Raw genomic sequence first — 13,568 nt, 5'->3', positions numbered from 1 at the left:
TATTCGCAGGCGACAGATGCATATTCGTCTGCGACATATGCATCTTCGCCTGCGACGCCTACGACAAATGCATATTAAACCCTAAATCATTCAGCCATCATTTAAAATCTTAAACCAAACCCTAAACTCTAAACCAATCTTTCATTTCAGCATTATTGCAAGGAAAACGATGGAAGAACGGGCATAACTCACCTGAAATGATGAAGGCGTTCCGGCGTTGTCTCGGGGAGTTAATCGATCGATTTCCTTCGTTTCGTTGCTTCGTTTGGATCGTCGGAATACAAACTGAAATGGGTGAAACTAAAATGAGAGAAAGGAAACCAAAAAATCGGTTAAGGAGAAACTGAAAGGGAATGAGGAGAGAGAGAGGAAAAAAACATAAATAACCCAAATTTTTAATTAAGGGTAGTATTGTCTTTTACTCATGACAAAAGGTTAATTTTACAAAATTTATCATGCCTATGTTAAATTTGGAAATAAGCTTATTATCAGGGTTATTTCGTCAAATTTCCCTATTTTTTTATATAATTTTATTTAATCATTAAATAATTGAAAATATTTATTAAATAAAATATTTATATAAAATAATGAAAATAAAACAAAAATTTTAACATGTATACCTCTCATTCTTCCTCTTTTATACATACAAACACGGTATATGATAATTTAAATTTATATATATTTATCTTATTTTTATTTATTATTTATTATTTAAAATAATATAATATTGATTTTAGTTATATTTTTGTAGATAACATGTAAAATAATATTAACAAACCAAACAAATAAAAAATATAGACATTATAGATTTTTAGTTATTACATAATTATAAGAGAAGGAGATAACAATATTATATATTAATAGATTAAATTTTATAAATTTTTATAATAAATAAATTAAATAATAGATAAAAAAAAATGGACAATAAAAAAATAGTATATAAAAAATATACTAAAAAGTAAAAAAAAAAGTTTTTTTTTTGTTTTAAAAATGAATATAAATAAATCATAATGAAAAATTAAAAATCATTTTCAAACATATTTATATATATGTTTTTATATCATATTCATGACATATAGTAATAAAAAAAACTCATAAATGATTTAATTTCTTGAATTTTGAGTAAAATTTTCATTTTAGCATTCATCGGAAATGTTTGATATAACCACAGTAAGTTTAACACATTCAATTAATTTTTTCACTAGTTATATTATGAATCAAATTACAATTTAATACCATTGTAAATTTTATGAGAATAACCTAAATTCTGAAACTTGGATCTACCATTGTTTTAAATGTGACCAATTTATTGGGGCTAACTGTTGGTAATTTTATCTCATAAAAATTATACGTAAATAATATATGAAAATAATAAAATGATAATAAAACAAGTACAACAAATTATTTAAGATGAAGAAAAATCTTCTCGTTTGCTTCGAGGCCTGTGGAATCACAGTTTCCTTAAAACAGTTTAACTGTCTCCCGTTTGTGCTAAAGAGTTTTGTCGATGGCTGCTTCCCAGGGTACAACGGAACCTGTAATGATTTAGCACAGAAAAACCACTACAACAGCGAACTAAACAAAAGTACCTGAATCGCAATCACCGGGTTTTGCACAAAAATGGCCGAGTCAAGAAACTCGAAGAACACTCACAAGAATACTCACAAGAACAAGGAAAGACTTTAGAATTCTAAAGTGAGAAGTGATAAGATAATGTGTGGAGAGGAATCAAGGTGAGGGGATATTTATAGTTGAAATTAAACTCATAATCAATTTTTTAATCCAACGGCCACTAATCCATCATCCATTCATCCAACGGTTATCCTTGCTTGCCTTTTCATTATCTTTGCAAATTACATCCAACAATAAGTATTTTGTAGTTACAATAACAATTAACACCATTTGTTAATTGCCTCATTCAAGGCATTAATGTTAATTGTAACAGTTAACAAATTTAATTTACAATGAATTTGATGTGAATTTCATTTGGATGAAATTTCACCTTAATTCACATTTGAATTTCATGTGAATTTCATTTGGATTAATTTCACTTTAATTCAAATGAATAGAAAACCCTTGAGGTTGATCTATGTAAATTTCTTCTTCCAAGTCTCCATTTAAGAAAGTTATTTTTACGTACATTTAATGAACTTCTAGATTACGCAAAGAAGCAATCGCAAGAATCAATCGAATAGAAGTTATTCTTGTAACTGGAGAATATGTATCAAAATAATCAAGACCTTCTCGTTGGCAATATCCTTTTACCACCAGTCTTGCCTTATATTTATCAATTGATCCATCAGCTTTCATTTTCCTTTTGAAAATCCATCGGCAACCTAGTCATTTATTTCCCGGAGGTAGATCCACTAGTTCCTATGTATGATTTTGTAAGATAGATTCTATCTCACTATTAATTGCCTCTTTCCATTGAGGCTCTTGATCAGATGAGGTAATTGCCTCATTATACGTTTGAGGTTCACTTTCCATCATGAAAGTAATAAAATCTGGACCAAATGATTTTTCGGTTCTAGCTCGTTTACTTCGTCTAAGTTCAACCTCAATTTCATTCTCCTTTTCTTGTTTATCTAGTTCAAGAAATTTTTTTGGAGAACGTTGTTCTTCATTAGGCTTATATGGAAGTACATGTTCAAAGAACGATGCATTTCTCGATTCTATTATTGTATTCTTATGAATATCCGGAATGTCCGATTTAAACACAAGAAAACGATAAACACTACTGTTATGTGCATATCCAATAAATATACAATCAACAGTTTTTGGTCCAACTTTTACCTTTTTAGGTAATGGTATGGCTACTTTAGCTAGACACCCCCACATTCGTAAGTATTCATATGATGGTTTTCTTTCATGCCACAACTCATATGGACTCTTATCTAGCTTCTTACGTGGAACCTTATTTAAAAGGTAATTAGCCGTCAAAATAGTTTCTCCCCACATGTTCTGTGGTAGACCAGAACTTAATAGAAGTGAATTCATCATTTCTTTTAATGTTTTATTTTTCCTCTCAGCCGTACCGTTTTGCTGAGGAGAATAAGGTGTTGTCGTCTCATGGATTATACCATGTTGAGCACATAGCTTGGCAAAAGGTGATTCATATTCACCTCCTCTATCACTTCTTAACACCTTGATCTTTTTACCAAGTTGGTTTTCAACCTCATTTTTATAAAGAGTGAATTTCTCTATGGCTTCATCTTTATTTTTAAGAATATACACATAACAATATTTTGTGTTATCATCAATAAAAGTAATGAAGTATTTTCCTCCACCACGTGTTGGTGTTCCTTTTAAATCACACACATCTGTATGAATTAAATCAAGCGGTCTATTACTTCTTTCAACGTTTCGAAATGATGATCTCGTCAATTTTGCTTCAACACAAATTTCACACTTGTGTTTCTTATTTATTTCGAATGTAGGTATACTCTTCAATTTTATTAATCGATGCATCGAATCATAATTAATATGACCTAGTCTACCATGCCATAAAATGGAAGACTCTAACAGATAAATAGAAGAGTTATTCTTTTCATTTATATTTGGCTTAACTGCCATTACATTGAGTTTAAAAAGCCCATCAATAGCATAACCTCTACCTACAAACATTCCACCTTTGGATAAAATAATTTTATCTGACTCAATCACAATTCTAAAACCATGCTTACTTAGAAGAGATCCGGATATCAAATTTTTCCGAATCTCTGGAACATACAACACATTAGTTAAAGTTAAATCTTTCCCTGAAGACAACCTTAACACCACTTTTCCTTCACCTTGTATGTCAGAACTGGCCGAATTCCCCATGAACAGTGTTTCACCATTCTTCACTTCTTCGAGGCTTGAAAATACTTCTTTGTTTGAGAAAACATGTCTTGTAACTTCTGTGTCAACCCACCATTCTCGTGGATTAGACCCCACCAAGTTAACCACAGATATCATCGCACATAGATCCATGTCCGATAATCCTTGAGTCAAGTTAGCCTCTCGAACTCTTCTCGGCTTTTTGCAATCGGAAGATCTATGTCCCATACCATTGCAATTGAAACCCTTTCCCGTGAACTTCTTAGAAATTCCTCCTTTAGGATTAAGGTTCCGGTTCTTGACAAAAGAGTTTTGTTTCTTTTTGTCTTTACTATGCTCAACCACATTTGCTTTAGTCACATGTTGACTAAAGTATTTCTTTGAGGCGCTTTTATTTTCCTCTTCAATGCGTAGATGAATCACCAATTCTTCTACATTCATCTCCTTTCGCTTGTGCTTAAGGTAGTTCTTGAAATCGTTCCAAGACGGTGGCAACTTCTCAATAATAGCCTCCACTTGGAAAGTTTCTCCCAAATTCATGCCCTCGGCATGAATTTCGTGCAAAATAACTTGGATCTCTTGAACTTGTTTAATGACCGGTCTTGAATCTACCATTTTGTAGTCCAAAAATCGACTGACCATAAACTTTTTTGCACCCGCATCTTCTGTTTTGTACTACGTTCAAGAGATTGTCATAGTTCTTTGGTAGTATTTTTTCACTGTACACATTGTACAATGAATCTGACAAACCATTCAGCACGTAATTTCTACATAAGAAATCTGAATGGTGCCAAGCATCAATGACCGAAGCCGCTTGCACATCAACTTTCGAATGCACGTTTGCATCCGACGATAAAGCCACGTTTGGATCATCGATTTTGGGAGTGGGAGGATCCTCCGTGAGGAATCACGCAAGAATTAGGGTCGTGAGGTAGAAGAACATCTTTTACTGCCATCTCTTAAAGTTTGAGCCATCAAACTTTTCTAGCTTATCCAAATGGTTAGCTGGAACCGACATCCTCATGTTAGAAGTAGGTGTTTCGGTAGTCATTTCTGAAACAAAACCAGAAACGTGTAAGAATCTGAGATAAGTAATATTTGAAACTGTTTTAAGATTGTTGATAATCTTATCTCATAAAAATTATACGTAAATAATATATGAAAATAATACAATGATAATAAAACAAATACAACAAATTATTTAAGAGATGAAGAAAAATCTTCTCGTTTGCTCCGAGGCCTGTGGAATCACAGTTCCCTTAAAACAGTTTCACCGTCTCCCGTTTGTGCTGAAGAGTTTCGTCGGTGGCTGCTTCCTAGGGTACAACGGAACCTGTAATGATTTAGCACAGAAAAACCACTACAACAGCGAACTAGACAAAAGTACCTGAATCGCAATCACCGGGTTTTGCACAAAAATGGCCGAGTCAAGAAACTCGAAGAACACTCACAAGAATACTCACAAGAACAAGGAAAGACTTTAGAATTCTAAAGTGAGAAGTGATAAGATAATGTGCGGAGAGGAATCAAGGTGAGGGGATATTTATAGTTGAAAATTAAACTCATAATCAATTCTTTAATCCAACGGCCACTAATTCATCATCCATTCATCCAACGGTTATCCTTGCTTGCCTTTTCATTATCTTTGCAAGTTACATCCAACAATAAGTATTTTGTAGTTACAATAGCAATTAACACCATTTGTTAATTGCCTCATTTAAGGCATTAATGTTAATTGTAACAATTAACAAATTTAATTTACAATGAATTTGATGTGAATTTCATTTGGATGAAATTTCACCTTAATTCACATTTGAATTTCATGTGAATTTTATTTGGATTAATTTCACTTTAATTCACATTTGAATTTCATTTGAATTTCATTTGGATTAATTTCACTTTAATTCACATTTGAATTTCATGTGAATTTCATTTGGATTAATTTCACACTTAATTCACATTTGAATTTGGTGTGAATTTCATTAGCCCAAATATCATTTCCATTTAATTAATGGAATTAGTTTAATTCCAACACTAATTGTGTGCTAGACCGGTTGGGTCTATTTCCACAACTTATCAAGTTTAGGGAACTAGTGATCTTCACATCACTTACATCCACAAATCTGCATTAAGATTGACAAGGAATTTGTATAATCGTTGCAACAAAAATTATTATGAAATATACATGGATTTCTAAATGAGCTTAGGATCTCAACCACATCCTTGAATCATCATTAAAATGGGTAATGGTAGTCTTGTCTTATGTATTTCCTAAAGATTCCCCTTTGTTCTTAATTTTTTAGTGTTATTTTGAACCTCTTTAAATGCTTCTTAGGTGCAGTGATTTGAATTTGTGTCTTTTTATTTTATTGATAAGTACTCAAATGAGTAGTTCAACGATACAACACAAAATTTGTCGTTAAAGTAATGGGTTCAAATATTTATATTCGGAAGGAATGAGTAATATTTTAGTTCATAATGAATGAACTTCTTTGGTACTCGAGTGATTTGCCTCGAGTGATTTGCCTACAATGGATTGATATATAGCCTATATATGTTTTATAATTTGTTGATTTTTGAGGATTGTAAAATCATAGCCCATGAATGGGTTTCAGAGCTAGTAAATTAATTTTGTCAATAAGGAGAGATTCCATGAGAATGTTCTTTTTTATGAGGATGAATATATGGTGTTTTTTTAAAAAAAACGACTTAGCGTCATTTCATTAAAAATTCTTAAAAACGGAAAAAAACCCACGAGTTTAAGAGATCATTCTAGACATGCCTAGAATGATTTTGAAGTCGTAACATTCTGAATAAAAGTTAAAAAGTTAAAAACGTAAACGAATTATCTGATTACAATGCTTTCAATTCCAGTGAGTTTAAAAAATGGTAAATTCCAGTTCCTATAGATATTTCAGTTCTGCTCTGTGCTTGGAATTCTTCTCCACGTTCCCGCGAGGGCGCTGTAATCCGATACAATATCTTTACATAACTCTTCAACGCTCTTACGGGTTCTGCCATATACCCTTGCATTCCGTTCTTGCCAAATGTTATACACCACTGCTCTAAAGTCGCACTTGAACACGCTTGTTGTAAATTTATTTCCCTTGCCTTTGAGTAGTGTTGCTTCTTTGATTTCATTCCATTCGCTCGTGAAACTGATCAGTTCCAGGCTTTTATAGAATCTATCTCAAAGCTCCGAAGCAATACAGCAGCTCCCGAATAAGTGATATATGGTTTCTTCATTTCCTATGCATAGAAGACAACTCGCGTCCGGGATGCTTATATACTTGCTGATACGATCACGAGTGTTGAGTCTTTCCCGGAAGGCGAGCCATAGGATGAACTTGTGTTGAGGGATAATCTTCGTTGACCATACAAGAGGAGCTCATTCTACTTTATGCGTTTTTTCCCGGATTACCTCCCATATTTTCTTCGATACCAGCTTCCCATTGTCCTCAGCTTTCCATTCATGAATATTCGGTCTGTTGTGTAGTTGTATTTTACTTATATTATCAAATATCCTCTTTCCTTCTGGAATTCTTCTCAAGAGCAAGTTCCAATTCCCGTCTTTGATGTCTCTGATTTTCGCTTTTGCGCAGTCCTTTCTGATACGGGTATTTTGAAATTACTCCTTGTCGATGATAGGCTGGTTTTCGAACCAGGGGTCATGCCAGAATAGAGTGCCTTTCCCGTCCCCTAGCCGGATGTCGTAAAGATCTGCAATATTGCTTCTTAGTTTAAGAATCTTTTTCAGAGACCAGCTCATACCTTCATGAATTTTGCAGGTCCAGATGCTGGTATGAGCTGGTCTCTGAAAAAGATTATTAAACTAAGAAGCGATATTGCAGATCTTTATGACATCCGGCTACGGGACGGGAAAGACACTTTATTCTAGCACGACCTCTTGTTCGAAAATCAGAAAATCATCCACAAGGAGGAGTTTCAAAATACCCGTATCAGAAGGGACTACACATGAGCGAAAATCAAAGACATTAAAGACGAGAATTGGGACTCACTCCTAAGAAGAAATCCAGAAGGACAGATGATATTTGATCATATAAGTAACATACAACTACACGACAGACCGGATATTCATGACTGGAAAACTGAGGACAATGGGAAGCTGATAACGAAGAAAATATGAGAGGTAACCCGGGAAAAAGCGTAAAAAGTAGAATGGGCTCCTCTTATATGGTCAACGAAGATTATCCCTAGACACCAGTTCATCCTATAACTCGCTTTCTTGGAAAGACTCAACACTTGTGATCGTATCAGCAAGTATATGAGTATCCTAGACGCGAGCTGTCTTTTATGTAGAGGAAATGAAGAAACCATAGATCACCTATTCGGGATTGTTGTATTGCTTCAGATCTTTGTAACAGATTCTATAAAAGCCTGGAGCTGATCAGTTTCCCGAACGAATGAAATGAAATCAAAGAAGCAACACTACTCAAAACCAAAGGAAATAGATTTGCAATAAGCGTGTTCAAGTGCGGCTTTGGAACAGTGGTATATAACATTTGACAAGAATGAAATGCAAGGGTATATGGTAGAATCCGCAGGAGCGTTGAAGAGTTATAGAAAGATATTGTATCAGATTGCAGCGTCCTCGCGAGAACGTGGAGAAATATTTCAAGTACGGAGCATAACTGGAATATCTGTAAGAACTAGAATTTACCGTTTTTTAAACTCACTAGAATTGAAAGCATTGTAATCAGATAGTTCATTTACTTTTTTAGCTTTTATTCAGAATGTTACGACTTCAAAATCATTCTATGCCTATCTAGAATGATCTCTTAAACTCTTGGTTTTTTTTTTCCGTTTTTGGGAATTTTTAATGAAATGACGCTAAGTCGTTTCTCCCTCCAAAAAAAGCTCAAATATAATGGGGTTGTTGACTGTGGAGGTTGTGCTAGCTATCTTTGGGAATAAACCCGAGTAAAATGTTAAAATATATCATTGCTGGGACCTTTCTAGATTTGAGATTGCAATTCTGTTAGGGCATCACGATTTCCCTTTGTTTATTATTGATGCCAACCAATTCGACATGGCTTGATGATTGAGTTGTTCAATCAACAAATAGTGTTCTTCGAGACTTGGTAGATAAAGTGTTTATATTATTAGAAATCACCATCATGACAACTCTATTAGTTAATACAAACTTTTTTCTTCTTTATAAAAATGTATGCTTATAGTGGAATGTATATATGCCATCAGTATGATACAATTATGTTTACTCAACCTAATATAAATGACATCTTATTATATCTCAGGTTCCACTCTGGAATCAAAAGGCTAGTCGTAGAGCTGATGGAATGGTTCTCTAGGATTATCATGTTATAGAAAAAGAAAAAGAAAAAGAAAAAGAAAAAGAAAAAGAAAAAGAAAAAGAAAAAGAAAAAGAAAAAGAAAAAGTTATCTTAGGAATCAAGTTACAAACAAATACCAAACTTCATAAACTTAATCTACCATGGTTTTGAATATAAGCAATCTCTTGGGGCTAACTTTGTGCTACAAACAAGTACCAAACTTCATAAATTTAATCTAAAAAGAAAAAGAAAAAGAAAAAGTTATCATTTAATATATAAAAGTTAATATTATGAATCAAGTTACAAACAAATACCAAACTTCATAAACTTAATCTACCATTGTTTTGAATGAAAGTAATCTCTTGGGGCTAACTTTGTGTTACAAACAAATACCAAACTTCATAAACTTAATCTAAAAAGAAAAAGAAAAAGAAAAAGAAAAAGAAAAAGAAAAAGAAAAAGAAAAAGTTATCATTTAATATATAAAAGTTAATATTATGAATCAAGTTACAAACAAATACCAAACTTCATAAACTTAATCTACCATTGTTTTGAATGAAAGTAATCTCTTGGGGCTAACTTTGTGTTACAAACAAATACCAAACTTCATAAACTTAATCTAAAAAGAAAAAGAAAAAGAAAAAGAAAAAGAAAAAGAAAAAGAAAAAGAAAAAGTTATCATTTAATATATAAACATTAATATTATGAATCAAGTTACAAACAAATACCAAACTTCATAAACTTAATCTACCATTGTTTTGAATGAAAGTAATCTCTTGGGGCTAACTTTGTGTTACAAACAAATACCAAACTTCATAAACTTAATCTAAAAAGAAAAAGAAAAAGAAAAAGAAAAAGAAAAAGAAAAAGAAAAAGAAAAAGAAAAAGTTATCATTTAATATATAAACATTAATATTATGAATCAAGTTACAAACAAATACCAAACTTCATAAACTTAATCTTTTGAAGGTAAGCAATCTCTTGGGGCTAACTTAACTTTGACAACTTATCAAGAAGTTTGGCGGACTCTATTATTTTCGTATCACGCACTAGGATTGACAAGGAAGGAATTTGTGTGTAATCATCAGAATGTTGAGTGATGGAGAAGGAGTTTATCATCATCCTCCAAGTTCAGGATCTTTTGTTGTGCCTCATTTACCACTAATAGAAGAAGCAAGAGAGAAAGGTATTAAGCATTTTGGACATCAACATCCCTTGACGTGGTTCAAGAAAGATGTTAGAAGTGGATCTATAGATGCATTGTATTGCGATGTTTGTAGCAATGGTTTTATAGGAATTGAAAGAAGTGGGTTCACTTGTTGTATAAAAAAATGCAAAGGTTATAATCTTCACGAATTTTGTGCATCTTTACCCGAAGAGATGAAAGACTATCCACAACATCCACAACATCCTTTAATCCTCTCCACAACCACACACCCAGGTTTCATTTGTGATGTTTGCAAACCTTACTCGTTGTTGGAGCCGAAGCCATTCCGCTATCACTATCGCTGTGTTGTTTGCGATTTTGATGTGGATCTAAGATGCGCAATGATTTCCTATAGGGATAGTATTCGCACTCTGCACAACCACGACATGGGTTCTCATTTTGATGAAAAACCAATTGATTATCCTCCAATTAGTTCAGGTTCTTTTCTTGTGCCTCATTTACCACTGATAGAAGAAGCAAGAGAGAAAGGTATTATGCATTTTGGACATCAACATCCCTTGACGTGGTTCATGGGAATTGTTAGAAATGTATTTGGAGGTCAACTGCTCTGCAGTGGTTGTAACATTAAAATTGGAAGAAGTGGGTTCAGATGTTGTATAGAAGAATGCAATGGTTATAATCTTCACGAATTGTGTGCATCTTTACCCAAAGAGATGAAGGACTATCCACAACATGACCCACAACATCCTTTAATCCTCTCCACAAGAAGCAATTTCCGTTGTAATGTTTGCAATGTTAAATACCCGTCATTGTCCGCGCGGTTGTCATTACACTATCGCTGTAAGGTTTGCTATTTTGATGTGGATCTAAGATGCGCATTCGTGTCTTTTCTTGTTTGTCCTCGCACTCTGCACAACCACGAATTGACCCCTAGGCTATACCCCGAATCATTTTTATGTAGTTATTGTGGTGAGAAACATGGAGAAATAGGTATTTCCTATCAGTGCAAAACTTGCTGGTTCTGGATCCACGAGCAATGCTACTCACTGCCTCAAAGTATTGAACATGAAAGTCATGTGCATCCGCTTAAGTTATGTTATGATCTACAAGGAGAGGAGTTACCCAACTATCTATGCGGCGTTTGTAAGAAAATGATAAACAAGCAATTGGGTTTCTATCTTTGTAAGAGATGTAAATACACACTTCACACAAAATGCTCAACTAAGAAATGGTATTACATCTCATACAACTAACTAGCTATTTTCTTACAACAATCTTCTTAGTTTTTACATTCGATTCATTAATTAAATTCATGTGTTTTATTCTTATGTAGGGATCCACCAATAATTGAAGAAGAAGAAGAAGATCAAATAATTCAATTTCCGTTGCCTTCGATTGAGGTAGTACATAACACGCTAGCCCAATTTATCAAAAATATATGTCAATGGAAGGATGAGGACAAGGACAAGGACGAGGAAGATTGTAATATCCTAAATCACCCCAGCCATGATCATCCGCTTACCCTTGAGTTTGATTTAAGCAAGATTACAAGCTTTAGCAGCACAAGTAGAGGTGAGTATAAAGTGATCTGCAATGGGTGCATTCTTCCTCTATTTACGAATGATGCACCCTTTTATAGTTGCAACCGGTGGACATGTAATTTCGTTTTACACAAATGGTGTGCTAAATTGCCACGTGAGTTAAAGCACCCGGATCCGGCTCACACAGAACACACACTAATACTACAAGAAAAGATGGATGAATGCTTTGGCTTCTTTACATGCAATGGTTGTCGGGAGATAGGGAATGGATTTGCCTACAAATGCAATGAATGCGAAAACTACTACTTGGACGTTAGATGTGCTGCATTTCCTAGACGAGTCAATCACGAGACTCACAAACACCCTCTCATTCTTCAGTATGGGAGAACCATCGGTGGTTGCTTCTCATGTGGTGAAACCAATTTGGAGGAGGTATGGGGGGATAGATTTACTGTCCCAGCGTCTCCATCCTACTTCACATTTGGTTGTGATATATGTCATTTTAGCATTCATCCTAGATGTTTGATGTTGTCACAAGAAATTGTACATTGGTACGACGAACATGGATTCAAATTGACAGATCCAGCTGTTTTCATCAGTGATGATAATCAAGGTGCATTACAATATTTTTGTGAATTTTGTGAGGAGAATATACATCCAGATAAATTGACGTACCACTGTTTTGAATGTGACCAATGTGCTGATGCTAATTGTGTGCGAAAGTGGTTCGGTCTATTTACAAAACCTATCAAATTTGGCGGACTCTATGATTCTCAGCTTCATGAAGAACATCCCCTAACCTGCATTTTACCTGGCAAAAAATTTAATTGTGAACGTTGCAAAGGAAAAATCTTGTGGAGGAGGTCTGAAATTGGCTTTGAATGTACAGAATGCCAAATCAGGTTTGGTCTGATATGTATTATTAAACAACAACAAAAATTATATGAGCAACAGGGTACCGAGGATCAATGGGAACGTATCCTAAATTTTATAATGGATTTAAATTTAAGGTAATAAATAATATAAATATATATGTATGAAAAATCTGGATTTATTTATTATATTAAAATCTATATGATTATGTTAATTGTACACATTCCAAAACTTTAGGTTAATGTTATATGTATTATTATTTCCAAACTCTCAATCCTTCTGGTATAATTCCTTAGTTAATTTCATTTTTTTTTTCATTTTATACGAGATAAATAGGTACATAATTAAATAGAAAATTTGTATGTTTTACATTTATTTATTTATAATATATATAAATTAATAGTAGATTTATTTTTTTAACTAATAATCTATAAATTCCAAAAGAATAAATTATTTAAATTGTTGCTCTTTTTTGTCTAAATAGAAAGAGCCCGTAGATGAATCATGTGATTCAATTTTGTTTTAATTAAATAGAGTTATTTAAAAAATAATCATTTATGATAATTTTCAGGATAATTTATTTATTTGAACATATTAATTTATGAAGATAATTTAAAGAAATCTCTAATCAAAATCTAATAAATTTAAAAAAGATTTATTTTTCATTTATCATCACTCATGTTTCATCTTTGGGCACATCAAGAGCTTGTTTGAAGAAAGAGTTTTTGGGTTTTACCTGGATTTTATCCTAAAAATCTTTGTTTGATAAAAACTAGGAAAAAATTAGTTTTTAAAATTTAAAAACTAATTTACCCTTTGACTTTAGAGTATATCGTGTAGGTGAGAAAATGATAG

At 33.1% G+C, this 13,568-nt stretch overlaps 1 protein-coding gene across 1 annotated transcript; it reads left to right on the top strand.

Annotated features, from left to right (window-relative positions):
* The first annotated feature begins 10,146 nt into the window (after positions 1 to 10,146).
* On the top strand, positions 10,147 to 12,884 carry LOC124936525. The gene is made up of 2 exons (XM_047477030.1): positions 10,147 to 11,530; positions 11,633 to 12,884. The coding sequence occupies exons 1-2, from the start codon at positions 10,221 to 10,223 to the stop codon at positions 12,852 to 12,854; spliced, it is 2,532 nt and encodes an 843-aa protein (XP_047332986.1). The 5' UTR covers positions 10,147 to 10,220; the 3' UTR covers positions 12,855 to 12,884.
* The last annotated feature ends 684 nt before the right edge of the window (positions 12,885 to 13,568 follow it).

This window comes from Impatiens glandulifera, chromosome 4 (genome assembly GCF_907164915.1).
Source record: "Impatiens glandulifera chromosome 4, dImpGla2.1, whole genome shotgun sequence".
Lineage (NCBI taxonomy): Eukaryota > Viridiplantae > Streptophyta > Magnoliopsida > Ericales > Balsaminaceae > Impatiens > Impatiens glandulifera.
This window is presented reverse-complemented; position numbering and strand designations above follow the sequence as displayed.